Source organism: Tripterygium wilfordii, chromosome 1 (genome assembly GCF_013401445.1).
Source record: "Tripterygium wilfordii isolate XIE 37 chromosome 1, ASM1340144v1, whole genome shotgun sequence".
NCBI lineage: Eukaryota > Viridiplantae > Streptophyta > Magnoliopsida > Celastrales > Celastraceae > Tripterygium > Tripterygium wilfordii.
Window position 1 is genome coordinate 10,438,964 of NC_052232.1, and position 26,069 is coordinate 10,465,032.

At 38.1% G+C, this 26,069-nt stretch overlaps 6 protein-coding genes across 9 annotated transcripts; 3 read left to right on the forward strand and 3 right to left on the reverse strand.

Moving 5' to 3' along the window:
• The first annotated feature begins 843 nt into the window (after positions 1–843).
• LOC119982668 (cytochrome P450 84A1-like) lies at positions 844–3,073 on the forward strand. The gene is made up of 2 exons (XM_038826192.1): positions 844–1,881; positions 2,160–3,073. The coding sequence occupies exons 1-2, from the start codon at positions 937–939 to the stop codon at positions 2,781–2,783; spliced, it is 1,569 nt and encodes a 522-aa protein (XP_038682120.1). The 5' UTR covers positions 844–936; the 3' UTR covers positions 2,784–3,073.
• A 592-nt stretch (positions 3,074–3,665) lies between these two features.
• On the reverse strand, positions 3,666–6,540 carry LOC119982747 (protein FMP32, mitochondrial-like). Its single transcript, XM_038826312.1, has 8 exons — positions 6,326–6,540; positions 5,923–6,224; positions 5,558–5,689; positions 5,348–5,407; positions 4,430–4,506; positions 4,260–4,316; positions 4,068–4,134; positions 3,666–3,962 (listed from the first exon to the last, which is right to left on the reverse strand). Exons 2-8 carry the CDS (start codon positions 6,151–6,153, stop codon positions 3,843–3,845), a joined length of 744 nt encoding a protein of 247 aa, XP_038682240.1. The 5' UTR covers positions 6,154–6,224; positions 6,326–6,540; the 3' UTR covers positions 3,666–3,842.
• A 665-nt stretch (positions 6,541–7,205) lies between these two features.
• LOC119982805 (zinc finger CCCH domain-containing protein 44-like) lies at positions 7,206–14,924 on the reverse strand. Of its 2 annotated transcripts, none has more exons than XM_038826486.1 (10): positions 14,316–14,924; positions 13,981–14,060; positions 13,310–13,497; positions 11,995–12,901; positions 11,765–11,892; positions 10,730–10,789; positions 10,594–10,644; positions 10,136–10,206; positions 9,392–9,552; positions 7,206–9,272 (listed from the first exon to the last, which is right to left on the reverse strand). In XM_038826486.1, exons 1-10 carry the CDS (start codon positions 14,744–14,746, stop codon positions 7,339–7,341), a joined length of 4,011 nt encoding a protein of 1,336 aa, XP_038682414.1. In that variant the 5' UTR covers positions 14,747–14,924; the 3' UTR covers positions 7,206–7,338. The 2 variants fall into 2 exon arrangements, with proteins under 2 accessions (XP_038682414.1, XP_038682342.1); XM_038826414.1 differs by having other exon boundaries at positions 7,206–9,278; positions 14,316–14,923.
• Positions 14,925–14,993: 69 nt separating this feature from the next.
• LOC119996693 lies at positions 14,994–19,130 on the forward strand. Its single transcript, XM_038843418.1, has 4 exons — positions 14,994–15,077; positions 16,635–16,843; positions 17,175–17,256; positions 18,745–19,130. The coding sequence occupies exons 1-4, from the start codon at positions 14,994–14,996 to the stop codon at positions 18,778–18,780; spliced, it is 411 nt and encodes a 136-aa protein (XP_038699346.1). The 3' UTR covers positions 18,781–19,130.
• Positions 19,131–19,243: 113 nt separating this feature from the next.
• LOC119991314 (probable pectinesterase 53) lies at positions 19,244–21,141 on the reverse strand. Its single transcript, XM_038837697.1, has 4 exons — positions 20,770–21,141; positions 20,506–20,695; positions 19,517–19,959; positions 19,244–19,420 (listed from the first exon to the last, which is right to left on the reverse strand). Exons 1-4 carry the CDS (start codon positions 21,060–21,062, stop codon positions 19,267–19,269), a joined length of 1,080 nt encoding a protein of 359 aa, XP_038693625.1. The 5' UTR covers positions 21,063–21,141; the 3' UTR covers positions 19,244–19,266.
• A 1,781-nt stretch (positions 21,142–22,922) lies between these two features.
• On the forward strand, positions 22,923–25,985 carry LOC119999433 (protein CHAPERONE-LIKE PROTEIN OF POR1, chloroplastic-like). Of its 3 annotated transcripts, XM_038847007.1 has the most exons (6): positions 22,960–23,067; positions 23,722–23,768; positions 23,916–24,117; positions 24,200–24,306; positions 24,820–25,270; positions 25,502–25,985. In XM_038847007.1, the coding sequence occupies exons 3-6, from the start codon at positions 23,969–23,971 to the stop codon at positions 25,650–25,652; spliced, it is 858 nt and encodes a 285-aa protein (XP_038702935.1). In that variant the 5' UTR covers positions 22,960–23,067; positions 23,722–23,768; positions 23,916–23,968; the 3' UTR covers positions 25,653–25,985. The 3 variants fall into 3 exon arrangements, with proteins under 3 accessions (XP_038702927.1, XP_038702941.1, XP_038702935.1); XM_038846999.1 differs by lacking the exon at positions 23,722–23,768 and having other exon boundaries at positions 22,923–23,067; XM_038847013.1 differs by lacking the exon at positions 23,722–23,768 and having other exon boundaries at positions 22,923–23,067; positions 24,203–24,306.
• Positions 25,986–26,069: the final 84 nt, after the last annotated feature.

The window sequence follows — 26,069 nt, forward strand, 5'->3', positions numbered from 1 at the left end:
AATCAATCAATTAATTATCAACAAAGGTTGATAATATAATTAAATTAGAAGGTGAGATGAAACCGTCAATGGTTCCAATGTCTAACCATGACAGTGACACACAGATCCTAACAAGGTTAGCCATCAAATCTGAAATCCTTTTGAAGTTCAATCATACATGAACCACCTCTTGACCCCCCTTCACAAATTCACATTTTATTTTAATATATAAGACAATCGGAGTAGGTGAGCAACAATTCTTTCACTAGAATAGCAATTTAAATAATAAATCGTATACACTCGACATGCCTTGAATTCGATTTCAAATGGAAACAATATTCTTATGATCATACGTTTGACTTTGACCAAATTTACCCTATTGTCAAGTGAGAATTTTTTATAAGTTTGGACTTGACGGCCTGTGTTTATGCCAAAATCGAATGTGAAAAGAATAAATTTTAAATGATGTTGTTCTCGATTATAAAAAAAAAGATTAGATTGCATGGTTCACCAAAATACATATAATACATATGAAATTTTATAGTTTGTAAAGTTAACTTTAGCCTTAGACATTGGATATATGGCAAAGGTAACTCATTGTTAAAGTTAACATATGAGGCATTCATTATGCCGTTCGAAGATATTTATTACAATAATTGAGTAGTTGTCATATTAATTATATACATGTGTATCTACATATATAAATTACAAGGTCAACTAGCTAGCTAATTAAGCAACTACTAGTTGTTCTAATGGCACTAATCAACAACCTTATTTCAGCTACATAGCTTGACAAAAAATAAAAGTAGTATCCAACTTGTTCTATCGGCTTAAGCCACCTAAATCTGTATATAAGACCCCCTCTTTATCTCTACCCACCTAGCTAGCAACACTTGAAAAGTTGCAGAGCTGTGACATCCATCCATCCACAGACCAAAAGAAACACCATTTAGAGCCATGATGAGTAGTAATATTATAGATTCTCTCCCTCCTCTTCTACAATCCATGGCTCCCCTACAAACTGCCCTCCTCTTCATTGTCCCTTCACTCTTCCTATTCGGGGTCGTTTCGCGACTTCGCCGGAAGCTTCCCTATCCACCTGGCCCCAAAGGATTACCTATTATAGGCAACATGATGATGATGGACCAGCTCACACATCGCGGCCTGGCTAAATTGGCTAAGAAATACGGTGGCTTGTTTCACATGAAGATGGGGTTCTTGCATATGGTCACTGTCTCGTCTCCAGAAGTAGCCAAACAGGTCCTTCAAGTGCAAGACAATATTTTCTCTAACCGTCCGGCCACAATCGCGATTAGCTACCTCACTTACGATCGAGCAGACATGGCTTTCGCTCACTACGGCCCTTTCTGGCGCCAGATGCGTAAGCTTTGTGTCATGAGGTTGTTCAGCCGCAAACGAGCCGAGTCATGGGATTCTGTCCGTGATGAGGTGGACTTCATGGTTAAGACCGTGGCTTCCAACACTGGCAAGGCTGTGAACGTTGGAGAGTTGATTTTTACTCTCACTATGAATATCACTTACCGGGCTGCTTTCGGGTCGAAAAATGAGGGTCAGGATGAGTTCATTCGGATCTTGCAGGAGTTTTCGAAGCTTTTCGGGGCGTTTAATCTCGCGGACTTTATACCCGGACTCAGCTGGATCGACCCGCAAGGGATTACTAAGAGACTTGTTAAGGCTCGTCAGTCACTTGACAAATTCATTGACATAATCATCGACCAACACATGCAGAAGAAGAAAGAAATTAAGGGCTCCGATGAAGGTATCACCGATATGGTTGACGATTTACTTGCGTTCTACAGTGACGTCGCAAAAGTAAACGAATCAGACGATCTACAAACCTCCATCAAGCTTACTAGAGACAACATTAAGGCGATAATCATGGTAATTATTTTAATGTATACGTGTCTGATTATGTCGAAAATGATAAACACCGAGCCATTGATATTTCAGTTATCTTAACTCTTGAATTGAACGCACGAAATTCAAGTGAATTCGTGAGCTTCATATGTCTTACATGATGCACATGAAATTTCATGCGTACAACTCAACAACTGAGATACATGTCATAGTCATAATGGTTATGCATTTGCGTGTTAAATTAAGATTATATACTTTGTCAAAAAAGGAAATTCAAATGAGTTTGTTTTATGGACTTGCAGGATGTGATGTTTGGAGGGACTGAAACAGTGGCGTCAGCGATTGAATGGGCTTTGGCGGAGCTGATGAGGAGTCCAGAGGACATGAAGAGGGTCCAGCAAGAGCTTGCCGACGTAGTGGGTCTTGACCGACGAGTGGAGGAGAGTGATTTCGAAAAGCTCACGTTTTTCAAGTGCGCACTGAAAGAAGTATTGAGAATGCACCCGCCGATCCCGCTCCTCCTCCACGAGACGGCGGAGGATGCTGAGGTGGCCGGGTACCACATTCCGAAGAAGACACGTGTCATGATCAACGCATTCGCTATCGGGCGGGATCCGAACTCGTGGGAGGATCCGGACACGTTTAGGCCGTCGAGGTTTTTGAAAGATGGAGTGGCGGACTTCAAAGGGAGCAATTTCGAATTCCTTCCGTTCGGGTCGGGCCGGAGGTCGTGCCCGGGTATGCAACTCGGACTCTACGGGCTTGAATTGGCTGTGGCTCATTTGCTCCACTGTTTCAAGTGGGAATTGCCTGATGGCATGAAACCGAGTGAACTCGACATGAGCGATATATTTGGACTCACCGCGCCAAGGGCGACCCGACTCATCGCCGTTCCTAGCCCCAGATTGGTGTGTCCATTAGTTTGATTTGAAAATCAAAGTGGTGGTGATCCAGGGGTACACGTGGCATACAGGAAATCAGACGGTGAAAGGTGACGGACCGTTCATGGAATTTTTTGTTTGTTTTTCTTTTTATATCCAATTGTTATATATGAAAGAGAAGGGAAAATGGGGGGAATAATCTCTTTGTTTGTGGATAGGAAGAAGTGTTTCCTTGTGATTTGTTTTCTTAATATTATTATGTGACACTTCAATAAATGTCCTTGTAAAACGAATTCTTATTTGGATCAAAGCAAGTTGTTTTTTTCTTTCTGAAATTTTCATTTTTCTTATTTTGTTTTTCTGTATTTTTAGTCCATTACACCACACGTACAACACTTTTAATGTCCTAAAACGACGCCGCAAAAGACACCATCCATTTTTTACATCTCGTCTGCTCATCAGGTTCACTTTTTGAAAACATTCTCTCCATATATAATCAGTATAAATTATTCTGTAAACATTTTGTATGTCCTAAACTCTATCAATTTCAAAAGCCTTGTGCATAGAGTTGTTTATGTTTTGTCGTAGAAGAGCACTACGACAAAACGGCAAGCGACATGCTTTAAAGTTTAAACCTGGCATTTTTACCTGATTAAACTAGAGCCAGTACATAAAGCTAGAGCCACTCTGTTGACAACCGGCTTGTGAGTCGCGATCAAATAAAATTTACTAAAAAGTTGAAAACATCCGACCCACCAAACAACAAGGAATGGGAAACAATCACCGAAAGACAAGCTTTTATCGCTGGCTGGATATAGTTAGCCATATCTTTCAACACCAAGAACACATGGATGATTTCATGATGAACAGAGATGATTGATTAATTGCAAATCAGTGTGGGATGAACTAAAGAAAAGGTAAAATAACTCTCTTGGTCAAGATTGGGCTCTTATGAAATTGAACTAATAATTTTATATTTCTAGTATTGAATCACAGCAAGACAATGATACAATTTTTCTTGATATTCTCTTTTCATATTCCACAAGAGAACAATAGCTTCAATAAAAAAATGAGCCGTTCTCCTGTTTTTGGGTTACAGAACCCTCACATAAATATGCGGACAACAGCAAGACCAACAGCGGAGATTGACACAAGGGTACCGATGCAATACTTAATCACCTCATACTTTGCGGCCTCCACTTGAGCTCTCAAAGCATGAATTTCCTGCAAACAGCGCAATAGAATCAATGCAACTGAGTTTAAAAATCATTGCAATAAATTTCAGTCGACAAAACCTAAACCCATCTCAATTTCACTCAAAATCGTTACCCGATCAAGTTTGTTAGTAAGGGTTGAAGTTTGAGCACTCTGGTCCGTTAGCTCGTCTCTTATTTTTCTGCACTTGACAGAATCCATTAGAATGTAAAGCTCAAAACGTCAAGAGACCAGCTGGAACGTCAATTTTGGCATGTTCAAACAAAAATAAATAAATTTGTGGCAATTTAGTCTCCATATCCTTACCCTCTTTCAAGATTCCAATCTAATCGTTGTCCTGCAGTCACTTTGTCAATTTCATACCTGCATCACATAATGTATCTGCACTATGAATGCTATGATAGAACACAAATTTATGAACATAAGTTGATAACGTATAAATGCAGTGAGAATGGTAACTCTATAAAAGAACAGACCTGAATTCATTGCGCAACTTTTCGATATCATTCTGAAGTTTTTCAGCCTCGCGTTGCAACAAAGAAAAATGGTGTTTCTGCATTAATTTTTGCCCCAAATAATTAGCAAAAGAGCCAAATGTGAAATTTGTAAGAGGAAATAAACATCCTGCCTTCTAAGAGATTGCTGAGCAAACAGAACAATAAAAACAAGGCCATGATTTCTAAAAAATTTATTCTAGAGAAACTTTTCAGAATAAGGAAAGTGAGACATATTTCCAGTATTTTAAATCTTATTGTGCGCAAAATGGTTCTGTCAGCAAGAATTATAACATCACAGCAACTTAAATCATAATGCTCACATAAAGAAGCAAATAACGCAGCAAGAGCCGTCAAAGTTTGCTATAAACAATAAGAAATTATAACGAACAAAAGTTGATGGAAATTAACACATGTCAAAGCATCTATATTTTCAAGGAAGAACAAGGGCATTAGAGCCATACCTAAAGTATGATAGGTATCGCATGAAAGTCTTAGTGGATGAGATAAATATCAGGAAAGATTAAGCAGGTTATCCATTGAGGTAAAAAGATAAACAACTCCCGTGCACAAGGATTCCGCAGTGAGCGGGCTCCGGGACATGCATGATTTACGCAAACCGTACCCCCACATAATATGTGGAGAGGTGATTCCTGGAAAAATAATTTTTGTGCATTAAGCAATCGTGTTCATGTATACACCTCATTGGTATTATTTAGCAAGATGCAATTCCCATTATCGAATCAAGGAACTGCTCCCTGATCTTAGAATAGTCTATTGCAACCAAACAAAGATTCTAATTTAGCTCTCTATAGGCCCGAAAAAACAAAACATAGCAAAGCATACAAGCACACAATTTCAGTAATAACAGACAATATTATTTAAAAGATCGGTAGATACCTGCAAGCTTTGAACTTCAGATTTGAATTTGGACAAATTAGCTTCTTGAATCATTTCAATCTACCATTAAAAGTCAAATATCTAAATTAAAAGTTAAGAATAAAAGGAAAAGGAGTCCTGTGGCATAAAACTTTCCTATTCAGCATCTAAATCGATCTATGCCAATATGATAAAAGTTTAAGCAATAGAGAGAAACTAAGACAAACTTACTTTCTGCACTTCCGCCTTTGAAACAAATGAGTGAGACACGTTCTCCAAGCTGTCATTCAGAACTTCAGTTATGACAGCAGTTATCGCCTCAGCTTGCTTAGTGGGCAGACCTTGTGACTCTAATCTCCTAACCTAAACACCATAAAGCAATTGGACATGGTTCAGGGCAAAAAACTCCAAAAATTCACGTTCTCATTTCTTTCAAAACATCATATGCAACAAAAATTAAATCAATTAAAATTCTGCATTGCCAAATCTGATTCTCGTTCTCAGAATAGCAAATCGTCAGGACGTCAGCATCCAAATGCATTGCATTGGAAGGAAATGTAACCAGAGCGAATCAAAAGAGGAACAAATGTGCTTACCAATGCTAGAGTGTCAACGAGAAACAATCTACTTCCATTAGAATTGGAGAGCTGAGAAATCTGTCTATGTTGCAAAATTGAAGCCACAGGAATCGATGATCGAGCCGCTAAGGGATCATAAGAGGACCTATTCACCACGTCCGCAGCAGCAAAACCTCTAAATCTACAAAATCCAATCCCTGAAGTGGTTCCAAATTGCCCCACCCGCTTACACGCTACAGCAGCGGCCATTCCAGAGAAGTTGAAACAAAAAATTCGCACGCAAATCCCCCAAAATTTATGCAGCAATCGATTCTCAATCCCTAAAATCCACCGTATAAACAAAAGAAAAACCGATGATCAATAACCTAATCCGTCTTAACAAATTATCCTCAAAACAAGGTGAAATCAAGATGGAGCGTACCTGTCTCCGATGACTCAAGTAGATCCTAGCTCAGAAACCTGTTCGTCGTTGTTCTTGAGATGTGAATTGACAGCCAATTCTCGTAGGTCCCGAGGAGATTGAGAGAGAGAGAGGGAGAGGAAGCATTTGCGGTTGGTGAATGTGGATCTAAATAAGGAAAACGTGTGCAACTATAAAAACTAACTAAAACGTGCAGCCATTTCTCTCCCCTACCCGGTTGCTGCTCGTTTGCTATGCTTTTTATAAATTCCTAATTGCGGAAAATATTTTGAAGGCCCGTGTTTATTTTTAAGTAAAACAATATAATCAGTGATGACGTGCAAAATCATTCCGACTTTTCTAGTACTTGTTAAACGACTTCTCAATCTCGCAGACGTCCCAGTTGATCAGATGGTGGTTGTTTTGTCTCTACACGAGTAGAAAACATGAGTTTTAGGGTCTCGAAGGTGTAGGAGACGCACTGATGCTCAAGTTAGATCGGTAGAAATAAGGTTGGTGATATAGCTTGGTATAATAAAGAATACTGAATAAATGAGAGATTTAATTGAGTGTAAGTCCTCCTATTATATGAATTATGAATTACAAACCCTCTTATTGCGAACGAGATTTCCGAGGGTGAATCTCTTAATTCTCTTGTGGATCTCCTTGTAGATCTTTTCATGATCATTGATGGGTGCTCCTCAGTATCCTGAGGTGATTTAGTAAACCCGGGGGTCCCGAGATCATGTATTAATTGAGGGATATTTTTGATGTTATCGATAAGCATAAGTACTTCATTGCTACTGTAATATAAAAATAAAAATAAAAATAAAAATGGGCCGAGAATAACTCGTAACCATATTTTGTTGAGCAGTTGACGTTGGTTTGAACAACTTTACAATGGCACCAGGAAACAAATGTGTATTATGGTACAACTGTCCGTCCAGATTCAATTAGAGTTAATATAACAATGGTAGTAAACTTCCTGATACAAATAATGATTACAAAAATAAATTGCTTGTTTAGTGCAAAACTCATGGGTGCCGATAACTACACGATGCTCCCTTCTTGCAATACCCACTTTCATAAAATTTACAAATTCTCTGCCCTTTGGGCAGTGCTCTGAATGAGCCTCCTCCATTTACACCACCTGGTGCTGCCTGCCTGTTCCAAAAATTCCTAGCCTTACCAAATCCTGAATCTCTATTGTGAAAACGGTTGCGATCTCTTTGGCCGGACAATCTTTCTGTGACATGCCTTGATTGGTTTCTGCAACTGCTTGCATTCCCAGTAGAAGTGGCTGAGTTCTCGTTGTTGTTCTGACATCCAGTCCCCTGACTGATCCCCAAACTGACGTTCGCATTTCCTTGAGCTTGTCCTCCCCGGGATGAGCTTGCGCTCCCAAAGACCGTTCCCTTGCTAACTTCTGATTTGGATGGTACACGATGATGCTTCACATCTGCTTCTGCTTCCCGTTGGTTAACTGAAGCATCACTTGGTTTTGCATCTCCCTGTACGTCAGCATTTGGGGAAGGATGTCCACCAGACCTTTTTTGGGGATCGAGAGTGACGATTTGAGATACTCCAAGTGATTCATTCGTTCCTGTTGACTGAGAAGGCATCTGTAAATCACCAGTGAGGATGAAAGTCTCAGCTACACCAAGTGATTCATTTACTACAGTGCCATGAGAAGGAATTTGCAGATCACCAGTCGAACTCAGGGCATCACTTTTTCCTGGTTCACGAATGGGGCTAAACCCCTCTATAGGACTAAAGCAATCATTTTCAGTTCCTCGTGTGAATTCCACACCACAACTTAAACTTGAAGTAGGCGAACGCAAACGGCCAAGAGCTTCCATTGCTTCAACTTCGGCCAGCAGATCCGAAACAGATTCATCTGGTAAAGAGCAGAACTCGGTAGGTTCAGGAACAAATGCCTGCCAACTAGACGCATTAGCCAGGTGGACTGCAGAAGAATGTGGTGGTTGGCTGCTTCCAGAAGTTGGAGTAGCAGCATAATCACTGGCCACTTCAACTGGTCTCAAAGAAGATGAAGACACAAGATTGGGAACCCATTCATTAGCGGAAGGTTTTGTTCGAGTAGGAGAACCCTTAAAGCCATCACCAGGAACTTCTGGGAGCTGCAATTCACCACCTAATAGACTGGAAGTAGAACTCCAACTAGGGCCTGAATCCAGGACAGGAACACACAAGGACAGAGATTGTTTGTTGTCGGTAGCCTGACCTTCCAACCCTCCTTGACTGTGCTTTGGTGTGGGACTGGAAAAATCAGGGAAATGAATTTCCTGTTTCTGCTGTGATGTTTCAAGAGCCATGGTCAAAGAAACAATACCAGAGCCAGAAACCCATCCATTTGAAGAACTTTTGATGGGTTGAGGCTCCAGACCTTGCTCAGAAGTGTGGCCTGAGTAGCTCTCACCGTCAGCTTGTTTCAAATTGCCGTCCGCAATACTGCTTTGACTGGCCGTGGTTTTAGGTGGATTTATAGTTACGTTACTCTGACTAGCATTCCATTTTTCATCTTCGCAACCTTCCCTTGCTTTAAGTGATGGAGTTACGTGAAACTCTTCAGAAGGCGTTGAACAAGGTGGTACAGAACTTTCTGATGCACCCCGTGATTGCAATTTAGATTGCAGTGCAGCTTGATTATTCCAAGTACTAGTCACTGAACTAGCAGAGCCAACATGGTTCTTTGGCGGAGTCCAATTATTTGAACCAAATGATTCTCCTCCCTGATTCCACGTAGATGCATCCACTGGCTCATGAACCAGAGTGGTACCATCTTTATCCACATAAAACGTGGCGTTTCTACTTTGATCATGGGAAGTAGCTAAATTCTTCAGTGCCCTGCTTCCTATATCATTAAAGACGCCACCTCCACTTCCTGGCGATTTTACCTCCACTCCCCTTATTGAGACAACTGATTTTCTCAGTTGCACAAGATCACCTGCATCTATTAACCGACATTATAATAAACAATCAATCTCACCAAAAATGAACTTGAGCAAAGAAATAAAGAAAAAAAATTGTTCTAAATCATGATATGAACATATCACCACCACAGACCTTGTTTCTTTTCATCTAGCTCTCCATCTCCATCATCCTCCTTGGACTCATAGCTTGGATCCATACTAGGATCAGTATGGATTTCGGGAATTTCATGAAGCCTGCGCTGATGTTCCTCAAGTGAGTTTAGAAGCTCTAATTTGTCCACACATTCTCTAAGCGTGCAATATGGTCAAGGAAATCAATATTTTCTACCAAAAGGCCTTTTTATTTAAACAGAAAGCAATAGTCAAGTATACCAGCAATCAATGGAAAGCACATTTATTTCGAGTGGCATAGATATTTTATTTCCTACATTTGATAGCAAGAAAATTGGAGGAAGTAGAAGCAGAAATGCGCATGGCCAGAACCAGTTTTTTTTTCAAAGCATTAAAGAGGCAATAAAACAACAAAAAAAGAAAGAGCCCTTGATTTTATGAAAATTTGGCTATTCATCTATCTAACAATCAGTGGTCATTGCTACTCAGTTTTCAAGGGTTCAAAGCCCCCATCCCCACCCACCCCCCCCCCCCCCCCCCCCCCTTAAAAAAAAAACCCAAAAATGGACGACCATTCATCCCAGCTACACTGCTTGTAGGTTTTTAAAGCTTTTCCCTCTATTTAGTTTGCATAACAAGCCATATGGCCTGAATATTTCTGTTGAAAGCCATTGATGCATATGCTGTACAGATTATCAGTTCAGTGCACCGAGAAATGCCAAAATCATCATAAAGAAACGGAATGATCTCATACAGAAAAGGATATTCTTTCTGGTGACCATTTTCACTAGCTCGATCACGAAGATGATTAAGCTTCAATACCTCTGCTTCCAGCCACTAGAAAATAACAATCAGAGATATATGATCATTAATGAGAATGGTGCGAACTCAGAATTAGCCAAGATAAAACAAAAGAAACCGATAGTAAAACTAAGATATCATCAAAAAAAACAAATATCTCATCTCCTTCCCATAAAAACCACATATTAGCATTGTGCACAGGAGAACATGTGGCCTAGTAGTAGAGTTGCAGAGGTGCAACCTAAAGGTCATAAATTCAATTACTGGAAACAATTTCTCCACATATTATGTTGAGATAAAGTTTGCGTACATCATGCATGTCCCCAACCCCATCCATTGCTCCGCCCTGTGCACGGGAGTCGTTAACCTTTACCTAGCATTTCGGGCATGTTATGTATCAAAAATAAACAGACAAGAACTTACTTCCTTAACTCTCACAGCCTGGAGAGCGATAGCTTTCTTCTGAATCTCCCCCTACCGGCAAGAAGAAATTTCCTTTAAAGAGGGCTTTCAAATAATTTAATTGGCCTAAAGAACTTAGCAAAATACACACACTTACCACAGTCAATCGTTGGATAAGCCCACATTTTATACTCTCGCGTAAGCATTTACACTCATCCTGGAAATGCCCATGAAATCATCAACCAGAGGCAAACTTTACAATTTATTTGACAGAAATACAAACTATAATACATCACAGTGAATATACGAAAATACACTAGATAGAACATCAAATGAAAAAATAAAAAAATCTTTTATAAAGGTATAATAGTTTTTGGTTTATCACAATGAGATAATAATTGCCCAGGCATTTTTTCCGCTAAGGAGGTGTGTATTAGTTGAACAAAGCTAGCCTCCATGTACTCTACTTGGAATGCTAGCCTATTGTTCTTGTAACAACGATGTTTCTAAAATATGATCCAAAAAGAATGAAGTATGTTGATCTTATATAGTTATATTAGTCATATCTTGTGTGCCATAGAGATTAAATCTCTGTTCTATATCTGGTAAAAATTGAAGTGATCAATAAATTTTATGGGAACTATTCTTCAATTATTTGACAAGTCAGAGCAGCAGTAAATGAGTCGAGTTCTACAAGAAAAAATGTAGCTTTCCTAAACAGCCTTAAGAGAAGAGGAAGACAACGACAAAGATTGAACTGTCAAATATGTAAATAAAATGTTCTAATCCCAGTCAACAACCTAATAAAGAGCTTGAAAGACCATTTGCATGTGGTGATGCAGGAAGAAAAAATTTAGTGTTACATCTTTTTGTCACATAATGACTTGTATCTGTATCATGTATTCATATTTAAGACACAATCACCCATACTACCATGTACAAACAGAATCATAGGCATATACATATTCCAAACGCCATAAATATATTAAGAAAGAATGTCATGAGATGACACATTTCTTAAGGCAGTTGTGGAATATAGTCCTTCAACAACGGCCTTTATTGCATCTGTACGCATACAATTATTAACACTTTGACATAATAATTATCATTGACGTGATCTGCTATAGACTCTACCGCATCTGTAATCATAGAAACACAAAAGGATACATTTTTATGTAGCCCATTTACTCACGTCCAAGAACTCCTGATTAGAAATTCCATCTATGGATACAACCTCTCTCTTGTCCAGGTTCAAAATCTCCAACATGACATCAGTTGTTTTTGTGCCAACTTTATATGATTCAGCCACCTTGCTAGTACCTGTGTACAAAACAAACAAAATTAAAAAAATTTACCAAATCTTTCCCTTTTTGGAAATTGATCTACCATTTCTCTCTCACTTTTTTCCACTTAAAATAGTACCTTCAACTTGGACTAGCCTGTACATGTCTCGCTTTTGATCACCAACAGGAATTCTTATCCGCACAATGGAGCCAGTAACTGTGTTATGAAAATTTTCTGGATCGCCTATTAGATGTTCCATCAAATTACGCTTCAAGTATAACAAATTAATGTTGTGGACATCAATTGCAGCGTATTGATTACGATGAGACTGTACTCCTCGCTCATCAGACATTCTACATGTTTTACACTTCCTATCATTATTTATCGTCAGCTGGTTATCATTGCTTTCGGAAGCCTCTCCATTGCCAATGATGGGATCAGCAATATTATTTGCTGGGACACTTTCTTTTATAAGAAAGTGATATTCAAGAAGCTTCAACATTTCAAAATGATCTACACACTCTTTCCCAAAAAGATTTATAAGCCTCGAGTCACATATAATTTGACATTTCTGACGGGGATCATGAAGATTGTTTCTCTTTACATATTCTAACAGAAGAGCCTGGACATCAAATTGGGATAACATGGAGCCATCACCATGCTTCATGTATGCAACAAACTCTAAAAGTTCCTTCGTTGCCCAAGGAATGCTTTCAGGTAAAGATTTCCCTTCATCACCACCTGATTTTCCCAACCCTCTAAAATCTTGGTTGAAAAGATATGGCTGATTCCTGGTTTTTCTTCTCTTAGAATTCTTTCCCTCCAGATTTCTACGGGAGTTGTCCAAACTACAAACTTTCTCATCATTGTTATTGCAAAATCCACCAGGAAATTCTACCTTAGGTAGCAATGCTGAAACTGCATTCCACGGATTTTTAGCCTTAGTCAACTCCTCTAAAGTCAAAGATAGCTTCTGTTTTAGATAAATCCAGTAAACCTTGAAGAGATACTCCCAGCTACTTTTGTCATCAAAATCCACTTGAACCTGCAGAAAAAACATGGGAAAAAACAGATAAAAATGGCACAAAGAGATGGTAAACAAACAAAACTAATAAACGATCAATTGAGTAATCTCCCATTGTTTTAAAAAATTGCACTTTAAACATAAAGGATGGAGCTTTAAATGAACAAACAATGGCTTCGCAGAAGCGAGGATTTCAAGTCTTCGTGGCTGGCAAAAGGGGAAAAAAAACCAAGATAGCAAATAATAATGATCAAGGGAACCATGGTATAATAAAAGTCATTTAAGGGTACTCAGCTCTTGTATAGATTACCTATGGTCCTTTATAAAGTAAACATGCCAATAAAGCTAAAACCATGACTAAATAAATTTCTGACGAGGAAAGGAAGAAAAATTACAAAATGAAATCCCAATAAATAGATTTAGACATACCACTTCCTTATTTCCCATCGGAATATTTTCAATCAGCATCACAATTCGCATGCATGTTCCACAAAATCCTTTGTTCCCTCTTACACACAAGTAATCAGCATCTTCTGTGCATACTTTGCACAGTGAAAATGTACAAGTATAACACATATAATGGGAAGCCTTTTGACAACTGCTACATATGTGCCAACCTGAAAATAAATAAAGATAATGATGCTAACAAATTAATAATTAAAAAAACACCTTACAAAAGAAATAAATTATAAAAACAACAGAAACAACTCATGAAAATAACCGACCATTGACCAACCAAAGTCACTAGAAGAAACAAGAATTTGAGTAAAAAGTAGAAACAACAAGAGTAATCATATAGATATATATCGACAAAATGACAATCTTGGTGCATTTAATGCGAAGTATTTGAACTTGAAAAACAGCAGCATCATCGCTAGGCTACTGTGAAATGATTACACAAACATGCATCAAAAAGGACAATATTCGGAACTGAAACCTCATCAATGCCACAAGAAGCATACAACCATGTGATCAACTTGGCTTGTTTGGTTATCATTTGACCTAATAAGCAGTTCCACAATTCTTTAAAAAGTATCAAATAGAGGAACCATAATGTAGAAACTAATAGAAATACCATAAGAAGTCTGTCCACAACATACCACAGTTCCATTTAGCCTTTGATCGAAAGAATGACTCGTCCCGCTTGATACAAGCCGGATGGTATGCCTTAGGGCAGCCCCTAACATATTACAAAATGCAGGTAATTAATTAGGCGATCACATATTAAATTAGCAAATTATTCTAGTATACAAACCCAAATCATGTATTGGTTTTCAGTGAGTTTCGGACAGACTAATTAATATTCAATTGCACCAATTGATGTCCAATGGTTCAAGAAGAATGAAGTTCAACTCCAGTTTGCACCAGACATGAAAATCATAATTCGCTCAATTCCATCAAAGTTACGATTAACCAATTCAGCACAACAACTCACCGACGATCACATAGCACTAGACTTCCACCATCAAAGCAGATAAAGCAAACATCTTCTTCATCTCTCCTCCGTCTTGGAGGCGGCTGAGCTGGCGTCGACCTTCCTTGACTTCTCGGGGGGCGGCCCCGTCTAGGCTTCCTAATACTCTCCTCTGAGTTCCTCGCCGCCGCACTCTTAACCACCTCCAAACCCACCACCACCTGCATCGGCACTTCCTGTCTCGCCAATATCTCGGCATCTCCAGCTACGGTCACCGGAGCTCCGACAAGCTGTGAATCATCCATTTCCCGCATACTCTCGCATTGATCAACGCTCATTAGCTCAACTCCCTCAGCAGAATCATCAAAACCCCGAGACACTCCCTCCTCGTGTTCGAGGCGCGGCCTGTACATCTCCGAATTCACCTTACCTTCCTCTTCTCGTTGTTCCATGGTGAATTGAGGTGGAGGAACTCGAAAGACGTCAAAATTTGGGGTTGAAGAACCCTAGCTTTCGATTTTGAATGGTCGTACAAGAGGCGGTACTGCGGTATTAGGCACATATGGAAATGGACTGACAGAGAGACGACTACGAGGATGTGACACAAGGCACTGTTTGGGATGGTAAACGAAGGAGTTGGTCTTCATTGGGAAAGCTAGACTACCGAATTAAATATTATTTTTTAAGCTCGACAGACAAATGAGTCGAGCCGAGCTCAAGCAAGAGTCTGTTCGGCTCCATTATCTTTGCGAACAAACTCTTCATGATTTGCGTACAAATTCGGTTAAGTGTTAAAAAGTATTTGTTTACGAAAAAGCTTGTTTAACTTTTTTTAAAAATGTGTATTATACTTTTATTCCTTTGATAAATATGTTCATGAATAATCTCGGTAAACAACTCGTGAACATAGTCGTTATTAATCCGACAAAATTCATTTACATTAATGGTACCAAGCTCGGCTCGTGTGAACTTTTGAGTTAAACGAGCCGACCTTGATCACAAAATATAAAACTCCTTTAAATCTTGGTTCGAGCTTGAGTTTGCTCAAAACCTTAACGAACGATCTTGAACAAGGTAAAGTTTTACTTAACTCAGTTCATTTGGCAACCTTATACTTATTTAATTCGTTATAATTTTTTTTTTTTAAATTTTGGGGGACGAATGTAATTATTTTAAATTTTATTGTAGTGATTGAAAGGTTGAATCCTATAAAGCCAAAACATCTTTAGTGAAAAGGAAAAGAGACATCGAAATCACAATGGAATATTAGGGAAAGTTTGGTCATCATAGAAGATTAGTGCTATGATGCATGCCCCTATCTAGTGTGTGTTTCTTTACTTGTTTCTTGTTTTGTTTTTTGTTAGTTGTGGAATTCTTCGATAATGGTGGATAAAGTGTGCAGGATATGATAGAAAAATAAAGATGTATGCCTTTTGTCTTCTTGTGATTTTTGTTTCCATTATTTGTTGACTAAATATATGAAAGTCTTTGCTCCATTTTCTTTTAAGAATTAAGTTTTTTTTTTAAATACCACTGAAAAATATGTTTTTAATTTAAGTCGAACCTTGAGCACACTCTTTAGTTGAATGGTAATCACATTGTATGTAAATGATCACCCACCCATTAGGTTGTGGGTTTGAATCCTACCATTTCCCCAAATATTTGTTTAAAAAAAAAAAAAACCTTGAGCACACATATTCCAAACCCAACGAATCGAGCCACTTCATTGGTAGAATTAAGTTATTAATAATACAGACGTTTAGATAAAACTTCAGATACATTAAATTATTTTTATTATTATTAGCTTATTCATCCATGCATGCACAAATTAAAGTTAAGATATTCTTCAATGCAATGTGTGCAAAAGGTCCCCACGCATTACGTTCAATATGGGTTTTGATCCTAAATTATAGTCCTAATTCAATGAACTTAATTAGTTGTCGTATTATTATGCTTGTTGGGTGGATTATCACCATTCAATGCTTTATTTTTCCAAAAAAAAATGATGGAATATTGAGGAATTAAGGGTCCGTTTGGTTCATTTTTCATTTAATTTTTTTTTTGAAAAAATGAAAAATATAAAAATTTTGTTTTTGTTTTATGTTATTAAGTGATTTTAGTTATTTTTTTTCCTTGTTTTTTAAATGGACAACCGAATTGGTTTTCGAACTTGTTTTATGTTTTTCGGAAAATAAAAAAAAAAATGCATGGGAAACAAATATATCAAATAGACGCTAATCTTTTAATTAAAACATAATTAAAATTTCAATATTTTAATCTAAAAAAGAGAATCGGGTTGGGCCTTAGAAACGAACATGGCCCAATCGGGCTAGGAATTAGGGCGCGGTCGAGCAAGGCCTGTTGGCGGATTCTGTGCATTTCGCGCGGAACATTATTATTTATTTGCACCCTGCGAAAGTAACGGAAGTGAAAAGTTTCTGTATCAGAGCAGCAACATCACCACCTCCAACGACGCTGCGAAGGCACGGCCATGGTTGCAATCGTGCTCAATCTATGTCCAGGAACCGGCATCGGTCCTTTCTCTCTCGGTAACATCGACTTTTGAAATTCAGTCGATAGTCTCGACTTGTACTCTTTATTTGTCTTCCTCGAATTGAATTGTGTCAAAACGGCGCTTCGTTTGATCCTTTCTGGTTTGCTACCCGATATGACTATGATAAACCTTATCGGAGAGCAATTCGGATTGTCTCCACTGGTTTCATAATGTCACCAGATTGGGATTGATTTGAACTCTGGAGCGTATTCTTGGAAATTCAGTTTGATTTCGACTTATTAATGTTACTTATGGACTGCTCATCTCGTTCTTTCAATTTTTTGGGGCGTTAAATTCGTTGATCGCTTATTTGTTTACCTGTTTAGGGATGCCAATATGCGAAGCATTTGTTCAAATAGAGCATCAGCAAATATCTATGATGTTGTCCAGGTGAAGTACTGCGACGAGGTTTGTAACATGTCCTTCGTGTCTTAAAATAGTTCAGTCTATTGGTTCACCTAAATGCATTGTGGTAGGATTCTTGCAGTGTAAATTGCAAACTAATATTTATTTCCAAGTGCTAATACTGTGTTGATATCTTTCCTTGAATTTGGGTATAATATTCTATGCTACTACTGGACGTGTCAGCCATATGTTGAAGACCATGTCAGTTTTGTTATTTTTGTTGTAAGAACATCTACCTCTCACAAATATGTATTCCAGTATGCATGAACCTCTTAAACTGGATATCGTTATAAGCTTTCTGGATCATCGTTTTCATCTTCGTTTCGATCCTTGGTCCCTGGTACTCTTTCTCGATACTATTTTTAATCTTTCCAGAATATGCCTAGATTAATTTGTCATCTTAATGTGTTAGATCATTTGTGTGTGTGCGTGTTTTTTTTTTTTTTTTTATACTTGGTTGTAATGTTTGCTGGGTATTGCGTCGGATTTCAGGTTGCTTCGGTTTCATTGCATTTGATATTGTAGGGTTTCCGTGATCATTGAGAATTGTATGATAAAAGCTACATATCTTGCTGTGTTTTACTCTCCAAATTTTGATGAGGCATCCACTTCTTTATAGTGGCTGTCACAGTTAACAAAGTTTTCATTTATGTGTCTATTCAATGTGGTGAAGGTAAATTTGTTTCTCTCATTATGCTATGGAGTGCTTAATAGTTAATATGAGAATTTTTACTGCCTACATGTTAGAACTTTTATTTTGAATTATGAATTTGATGACTTCAGCACGAATCATGTGTATAGTGCAAATAATCATAGATGGTTCTTTTCTTCTGATTATCTTGATCTATTTTCTCTTTAAGCGCCATGTGTATAACTTGTCATTCTTGAGCATCAGTTTGGTGTGTTATTTTGTTGTCCTTTATGGAAAAACTATGTCGATAACATCAAAGAATTTTTGGCGACTGTAGGAGATTTTGGGGACTGTGGCCGAGCTGCTATCTAGACACAAAGTTCTATGAACAATCCCTTTGGACCTACTTTTGTCTATGGTTATCAAAATATTACATATAAGGTATTAATATACTTTATTTTGCTTTCGCTTATTCACCCTCTAGCTTTTGCTTGATCCATTTATGTTACTTCAATTAGATGCAACACTCATTTTGCTGATTCTGAGTCATTTACAGTAACAATAATAAATATTGTTTTTGGTTTGAGCAGGTAATAAATAATTGGTATATTGCAACTGTAACTCTTTTCTAATCATGAAAATTGTCATCCAGTAAGTTCAAGTGTTGGAATCCTTCTCCTGGTTTTTTTTTTTCTTGATTGTATAGAAATTTGTTTGTTGCAATATATATTATTTCAGTGTTCAAACATCTAAAGAGTTTCCACTACATAAAAGATGCAAGTTCAAGCGGTTGCATTTAATTTTTGCCCCATTTTGATTTCTATTTTGGTTCCCTTAGCTGCTTGTTGCTTTCATGTCAGGAGCGAATGGATTTGCACACTGTAGTTGTGCGGTAGCTACTGCCTGTGGACCTTATCACGGTCAAAACAACCATAATTGTACAGTTGTGTAAATATATTCTGTACTGTTGGTTATTGAAGCTTGTAATATCAATATTTTACATTTTTACTGGTGTTCCTGCTATGTGATTCCATTTGAATCTGTACACTTGTACAGTATGTTGCTTTCATGGCATTACCAAGGTATGTCTTCAAGTTCATATGGGGTAAAGGGTATTCAAAGCCCCTTGAACGCATTGAACATGCACAGTTGATGATTTATAGGCTCTTACAGTGTCGAGGGTCTTTGTCTACCTGTTGAACTTGTTATGCTAGTGAACTTTAAAAATGGACATTTGCAGTTGCTATATTTGGTGAATTCTGCAAATAATCTCCTTACCCATGAATGCAACTAGTTCGAATTGATGCTAATTACATTTGTAACTTTATCAAGAGAATCATGGTTCTATGTTTATTTCAGGATGGGCAGTGCAGGCTGTCAGACTATGAAGATTCAGGGAGCCATTGATCACCGTCAATGAAACTGTTTGAAATAAATGGTTCGGCCTCTTCTTCAGTAAGTTCCCTTGACCATGGCACACGTCCAGTCTTATCTGCCCCCGGTCCCATGCACTTGTACTGCCCATAGAAAACCGTCCTGCATTGAGATAAGGTAGCATGAATCATATTTAAGGCAAACTTGGTCGTGTCCTTTGTGTGTAGTAGTGTATATCAGTGAGAGAGAGAGACGTACATTTCCCTGTTTTTGTCTCCCCAGTCATACCATCCTCGAGGAGTGATGATCTTGTCCATGTAGGTATAAGCAAATACAACCCTAGAGAAAGTGCCCCATGCCCTGCCCAAGTAGAGAGCACCTGACCCAGTGACCTTGCAGTTGACAAAAGAGAAGCCAGTTTCCTCAAGTAAGCTGCCTCTCTTCTGGGCTGTCAAGGCTCCATAGCTATCAGCGATGGCATGCAAATGACAGTCTTTATAAAGGGAGAGTCCATTTCCAAATATAAAATCCACGGACCCTTTAATGTAACAGTCCTTGAAGTAATGCCTTCCTACATGATCATAAAGAGTATCTTGTGCTCCAATGAATCTGCAACTTATGAAGGCTGCTGTGTCTGCTGAGATTCTCAGTGCCACTGCTTGCTTTCCTAGTGCTCCTGATGGTGGTGCTGGTGCTCTGTTCTGTGGGTAAAACAGAATTATTAAGCCTTAGATGTTAAAATTTCCAGCCCAATCACACTAACAATATTGTCTTCTTTGGGCCTGAGCCCGCAAAGATTTATTTCTATGGGCCGTCTCATTTAACGATACTTGAGCAAAGAAAAAACGTTGTGGGAGTGAGAGGGACTGGACCTTGTTATATAAGCCACTCGGCTGGGTTATGCCAAACAAATGCGGGATTACAGTCTTGACACTCTTCACACTTGTGGCCTTGTGGGTTGGGTATGTCAGGTCTAACAAGTAGAGGAGAGGTCATAGCATTCTCTATCCATTCACACCAACAATATTGTCCTCTTTGATTGTGAACTCACAAGGCTTTTTTTATTTGAGCCATCTCACGTAACGGTGGAGTGTCTCAAGACTATAATCTCACATCGGTCCATAGTCTTGATATTAGAGGAACTTTTTTTTTTTTTGAAGCCGGCACTTGCAAAAAGCAAGAGCTTCATTTACATATAACTAAGCAGTCATCACACACAGACTTTGCAACAACGTCAAATGGCTTACCTTGAATGTGATGTTCTTTGCGATGAAGTATGGAGAATTGACACCAAAAGTTGCAGAGCCGTAAGTACCCAGTGGACTCCCTGTCTTCCCGCTCCGGTCAGCCGTATCGTCCCATTCAATAATGGTCTTCTCTGCATCAGCACCTTCCATTGTTATGTATGCCATGGTTGCAGGAATCTCCACCTTCTCCCTGTACATTTTCAATCTAATCAAAACAAGAAGAAAAAAAAAAAGCACAATCAATTACCATGGTTTATAGATTACCTGTAAAATCCTGCACCAATATGGATAACGACCCGGCAATCGTTATCGATTGGCAATGAGCTTATAGCCTTCTGTAATGTGAGAAACTCTCCTGACTTTGGCTTTTTGTTCACTTGTATGGTTAAGCATGGCTTGAACCTGTTCTCTGCCTTTGGAAACAGAGCATGCTTGATAGAACCCACATGTTTTATCCAATTCAAGTAAGCTTGTTCAGTTACCACCAACGTATTAGACTCCATGGAAGCCGAACTTCCAAGTAGAGAAACCAACAACAGTAACAGCTTCAGTATCATTGATAAGAAATGGGTTTTGAAAATATGAGAAATGGAGGAACAGAAGTTGAGTTTTGAAGAGATGAAGAGGAGGGAAATTAGGGGCAGAGGAATCTGGCAAGGGGTGGCTGTATCTATATTGGCACATTCTGCCTGACAGTCATAAGACCCAGCAGTGATTTTGCAGTGATTGCTGTTATCTTTTTGTCTGCTTTGGTGTGTCACAGGATAATAATACGTATAAAAAATCAGTTTCAGTCCTTCTTCTGCAATGGCAAGTTGGCAACATATAATTCTACAGTTAAAAGACTACTGTTAACAAAGACCATAGAACAGACACAATAAAACTGCTAAAACAGCCAATAATAATATTATCAGATTTTCCGGGAAAACAGAGAACAGAAATGCTTTGAAATCAGTGAAAATGTGAAATTGCAACCGAGCATCTCAATTTGTTTTATTTTTATAAAAACTTTGGTTTTATGTTACTGAGGTTTTTAAATGGGAAATAAGTAATAAAAAGTAAGGTTTTTACATATTTTGGCTTGATTTTCCAAAATGACATACATTAGTGAATCTGTAGCTAATAAGATTAAAACAGGTGAATGAAATGAATGAGTGTATCAAAGTTTTTATACGACCAAAAGATTCTTTTAAAGTTGAAGAGATAATTTTTTGGGCCAACTATACAATCATTGATAACGTACGGCTATGAGTGAGCTATCAAGAGACAACATATTCAAAAATACATATTCAAAAATACATCATGTAGAAAAGAGAATACTTTGTTGAATATAAAAAATGTTGTGAGTAACACCAATTAAAGATAAGTTGCGAGAAATTCATTTAAGATAGTATGAGCATGTACAATATAGAGATAGTGGTGCGGCAGTGAGAAGAATGTAGATAATTTGTATAGAGGAGAGTAAAAAGCGATGCGGAAGACCTAAAAAGACATGGTTTGACGTTGCAGTAAGTGATATGATTTCAATATAAGTTGATAAACAAATGATCTTACTAAATAGATTCCCATTGATTTTCTCATAAACTCATATAGTCGATCTAAATTTTTGGAATAAATACTCATATGATAATGAATATAAATATGGACAAATGAGGGGACAACATAATGGGAATTGTCCATTTGTGTTTCACTTGTATTTGTATAGAAGACTGGATAGGTAATGTGGCGAGGGAAAGAACAAGGATGAAGGGTGTGTTTTTGGAAGTAAAGGGGTGGACCGCGTGGTTGAAGATGACAAAAGCTTGTCATGACATATCATGGTCATGATGGAGATCGATGCTACATTTGCTAATCAGCTACATTACATAAGCGTATGGAAGGAAAAATTTGAGTAAAACCTGTTTGGCTGCAGAGATTAATAGGATTATGCCTGTCCTGAACAAGAATAAAGAGAAACTGTAAATATTGTATTTCATGGTTCAAAGGGGTTGAATTTTTGAAATACCGTTGAAAAATATATTTTTTATCGGAATTGAACATTTGACACATATATATATAACCCGATTGATTGTCAACCGAGTCACCTCTCGTTGGTGAAAGGGGTTGAATTGAATCTCTAAGAGATGCGGAGTTTCCTGATCCTTCGAATTATTCTCATGGATTCATCATTCATGTGACAGATTGGACGAACAAACAAAAGAAAATATTAAAAAAAATTAAAAATATATTTATTCCGTTACGAGAGATGTAAAGTAGGCCACGCCGACTCCAAAGCCGGCCCACGATATTAGCAGGACTAGACAACCTACGAATCTCAAAACATAAGGCCGGGCTGGCAGGCCCAGCAAATTGGACAGGCAGATAAACTAAGGAAAGTGGGCCGAGCCGGGCTGACGGTCCCAGCCCACTCTATCAGTTCGTAATTCCAAACGTTCTCAGCACGGACAAAAGCGCTGGTAAATTCCATCTCCCTCGAAATAAGCAGGGTTTTAGTGTTTGTCTAAGCCATTGTTCGGCTTCGCTCCTATCCGTTGGAGTGGACGCTCAGACAATCTTTATCAGGTATGATTGTTTGATTTTTTTTTTTTGCTCTGTCTTTCTGAAATTTGGAGAATTTCACCCCTCGTAGTGAATTGCGAGGGATTCAAGTTTCATGGCAAATAGCGCAGTCAGTTCAATTTTTTTGCAGTTTGTCTTCGCTCTGTTGTACTGGTGAGATAGGTGTCGACAATTGTGTACTATCTGCTTGTTAATTGTGATTTGAAGGGATTTGGATTCTAGGTGGAATTTAACTTTGCTTTTGGATTTTTGGAGGAGCAAATAAAAAAAAAAACAGAGGGATTTGATTGAATAATCTTTGTTCTCTTCATACCTGTTGAAGTTCATTCTATACCGATTTTTGTTGCTTAACTGAGAAAAAGATGAATTGGTTAATGAATCTTTATAGATGTTTATCAATAGAGACCGAATTAATAGAGTTTCATATATTACCTTTTACATTATGTTTGCCTGCCATGAAGTTTTTAATTTTTGGATTAAGGACGCAAATTATTGTTGATACGAAATTTGAGAAAATTGGGATTTGACTAGAATTGAACATAATCCTTTGGAAGTAATAATATTGTCAAGGATTATGCTTTCTATGCATGTTCCTTTTTGTTTTTGGAAGAGCAAAGTGGAAAATGAAAAGCTTCTGAATATTCTAATATATCTCAGATCCTCGAGATAAATAAAACAAATTGATTCAGATCCTGTTTCGGAAGGTTGATACATGGTTCTACTTGGATACTACTAATGCCGTGTTTTTCCCAAATGAGCTAAGATCTTATGGACTAGCCATGCTTTTATTCTCACTCGCTGCCCAACAATAGGGTCTACTTACTAGGGCTGATCACATTTGCTTGTTGCAGCTAACAACTTGTGCTTCTTTTCGCGAGAAACTCACCAACGAGGTAAAATAGAGATGACTGTCTCTGGAATGGCTGGTAGTCCCTTAAGATGTTGTCTCTGGACACCTGGGGGTGGTAGCCAAAGATTACAGTGTAAGGAAGTTGTGGCATTGTGTAGCTTTGGAAAATATAAAGAAAGGTTCGAATTGCTACGTCTTAGAAGGTACTTGACAGTTGTTTTCAGAATATATGTCTTTGTATTGTCTCCCCTACATCTTGACTTTCCCCCATTCAATCATACACAGAAGGTATTGGACAGGTTCTTTTCAACGATGCACTCCAAAGAAAACTCATTGGATCAATTGTGCAATGGATGCCTCTTATGGTGGTGATATGACAAATGAACAAACTGGTAATATTTACTTTTCCCGGCTAAAGTGTCATCGCCTCATCAGATCATTAGAAATAATAAACATTTTCATTGTTACGCCTAATTTTCATTGTTACACCTAATTTCCATGCAATCTGCATGACAATATGAAGACCAACTCTGCATGTCAATTTCCAAGCTTTCTTTGAATGATAGAGTTTCAATAGCCTTCTTAACCTTCCTGGTTTTGCGTCATGGAGATAAAATGCTGGATATTTGTACTTGTTTTTGGCATGTGAAGTGTTTGGTTGCTTTGATATCATTGGTTTTTAGGTCAAATCAACTTTGCTTTCAAAGCACTGTGGTTTATTTTTACATCTGCAGCAGACTACTCTACAACCATCAAATGGTTCAAAGAAGCACAAAAATAACACATATCATTGTTTTCATTAGCATTCATTGGTTACATTAAAAACATTAGTTAGTTACTTAGATGCTGTTATAGATTGGCATAATTGAATATATTCTGATACATACTCCTTGATTTCTCTGCAGGTTCAACCATCTTCCCTCGAATTAATGTGAGGGACCCATATAAACGGCTTGGAATAAGCAGGGAGGCTTCTGAAGATGAAATTCAAGCTGCAAGGAATTTCCTTATTAATATGTATGTGGGGCACAAACCGAGTGTGGACGCAGTTGAATCTGCCCATGATAAAATAATCATGCAGAAGTTTTATGAGAGGAGGAACCCAAAAATAGATATCAGGAAGAAGGTCAAGGCAGTAACTAACCACCGCGTTGTGCAGGCTGTTGCAAGCAGATTCCAGTCTCCATCGACACAGTTTATTATCAAAACTTCAGTTGCATTTCTAGTACTTGGTGCCCTCACTATTATTTTTCCAACTGAAGAAGGCCCAACCCTTCAGGTGGCGATATCACTCGTGGCTACCTTATATTTTCTATATGATCGCCTGAAGAGCAGAATTCGAGCTTTTCTTTATGGGTGAGTTTTTTTTACTGTTTTCATTGCTTCTTGTTTATTTTAAAATGCTTCTATGACTTCACTATGGAATAAATCATTTCATAACAATGCTACATGATCTTGATTTAATAGCTTCCTTTTTCTTCTCCTCTCTCAATTTTGAATGAATTCATGAATCTTCCCTGTTAAATAAACACAAATTGTTGAATTTCTAGTTGGTTTTGAATGATTAAGTTTGTTGCTATGATGCAGGGCTGCAAGTTTTGCTTTCTCATGGCTTTTCGGAACCTTCTTAATGGTATCTGTGATTCCACCGTTACTTAAGGGACCAAGGAGTTTTGAAGTGATGACTTCATTGATAACCTATGTGTTACTATGGGTTTCCTCTACTTACCTTAAGTAGTGCGGATCATCTGTTATTACAAGATCCTGATTTTGTTAGAGCAGTTGATGGTAAGAGTTTGCGGTCGGGCTCTTGATCAATTGTGTTCTAAAAGCTGTGTTTTTTTACCAGAAAGAAATAATGTAGTCTGTTGAAAATATCGTGCCAGCATCCGAAGCAGAGGTTGCAGACGTTCCTGTTCTTGTGGGGAGACGTTTTTCTTGTCTGTTTATTTTTCTCACATGAATTGAGTTGTATCCTTCTTGCAGTCGATGATGACTTTTTTTGGATTTATGGTCTTTGCCTACAAAACATTTTGCCAGTAATGTAGTCAAAGTTGCATTTTTAACTTTACTGCATAACAGGAAGGTTCTCCCTCAACACAAGCGATGGAATATCGAAGAAAAGGTTCAAGATCCTATTGCCAGCCAGTTAGCG

What these genes read in the sequence shown, in the direction of transcription:
- LOC119982668 (XM_038826192.1), top strand. Translation starts at nt 937, where the DNA reads ATGATGAGTAGTAATATTATAGATTCTCTCCCTCCTCTTCTACAATCC. An exon ending in ACATTAAGGCGATAATCATG is followed by an intron (nt 1,882 to 2,159) that starts GTAATTATTTTA and finishes ATGGACTTGCAG; the next exon opens with GATGTGATGTTTGGAGGGAC.
- LOC119982747 (XM_038826312.1), bottom strand. Translation starts at nt 6,153, where the DNA reads ATGGCCGCTGCTGTAGCGTGTAAGCGGGTGGGGCAATTTGGAACCACT. An exon ending in TCGTTGACACTCTAGCATTG is followed by an intron (nt 5,690 to 5,922) that starts GTAAGCACATTT and finishes TATGGTGTTTAG; the next exon opens with GTTAGGAGATTAGAGTCACA. An exon ending in AAGTTGCGCAATGAATTCAG is followed by an intron (nt 4,317 to 4,429) that starts GTCTGTTCTTTT and finishes TATGTGATGCAG; the next exon opens with GTATGAAATTGACAAAGTGA.
- LOC119982805 (XM_038826414.1), bottom strand. Translation starts at nt 14,746, where the DNA reads ATGGAACAACGAGAAGAGGAAGGTAAGGTGAATTCGGAGATGTACAGG. An exon ending in CAGGCTAGTCCAAGTTGAAG is followed by an intron (nt 11,893 to 11,994) that starts GTACTATTTTAA and finishes TTTTGTACACAG; the next exon opens with GTACTAGCAAGGTGGCTGAA. An exon ending in CTAATCAGGAGTTCTTGGAC is followed by an intron (nt 10,790 to 11,764) that starts GTGAGTAAATGG and finishes GGGCATTTCCAG; the next exon opens with GATGAGTGTAAATGCTTACG.
- LOC119996693 (XM_038843418.1), top strand. Translation starts at nt 14,994, where the DNA reads ATGAGTCGAGCCGAGCTCAAGCAAGAGTCTGTTCGGCTCCATTATCTT. An exon ending in ATGATTTGCGTACAAATTCG is followed by an intron (nt 15,078 to 16,634) that starts GTTAAGTGTTAA and finishes GCTAGGAATTAG; the next exon opens with GGCGCGGTCGAGCAAGGCCT. An exon ending in CATCGGTCCTTTCTCTCTCG is followed by an intron (nt 16,844 to 17,174) that starts GTAACATCGACT and finishes TTACCTGTTTAG; the next exon opens with GGATGCCAATATGCGAAGCA.
- LOC119991314 (XM_038837697.1), bottom strand. Translation starts at nt 21,062, where the DNA reads ATGATACTGAAGCTGTTACTGTTGTTGGTTTCTCTACTTGGAAGTTCG. An exon ending in ATTGGTGCAGGATTTTACAG is followed by an intron (nt 20,696 to 20,769) that starts GTAATCTATAAA and finishes GAAAATGTACAG; the next exon opens with GGAGAAGGTGGAGATTCCTG. An exon ending in GGAGACAAAAACAGGGAAAT is followed by an intron (nt 19,421 to 19,516) that starts GTACGTCTCTCT and finishes ATCTCAATGCAG; the next exon opens with GACGGTTTTCTATGGGCAGT.
- LOC119999433 (XM_038846999.1), top strand. Translation starts at nt 23,969, where the DNA reads ATGACTGTCTCTGGAATGGCTGGTAGTCCCTTAAGATGTTGTCTCTGG. An exon ending in GAATTGCTACGTCTTAGAAG is followed by an intron (nt 24,118 to 24,199) that starts GTACTTGACAGT and finishes AATCATACACAG; the next exon opens with AAGGTATTGGACAGGTTCTT. An exon ending in TATGACAAATGAACAAACTG is followed by an intron (nt 24,307 to 24,819) that starts GTAATATTTACT and finishes ATTTCTCTGCAG; the next exon opens with GTTCAACCATCTTCCCTCGA.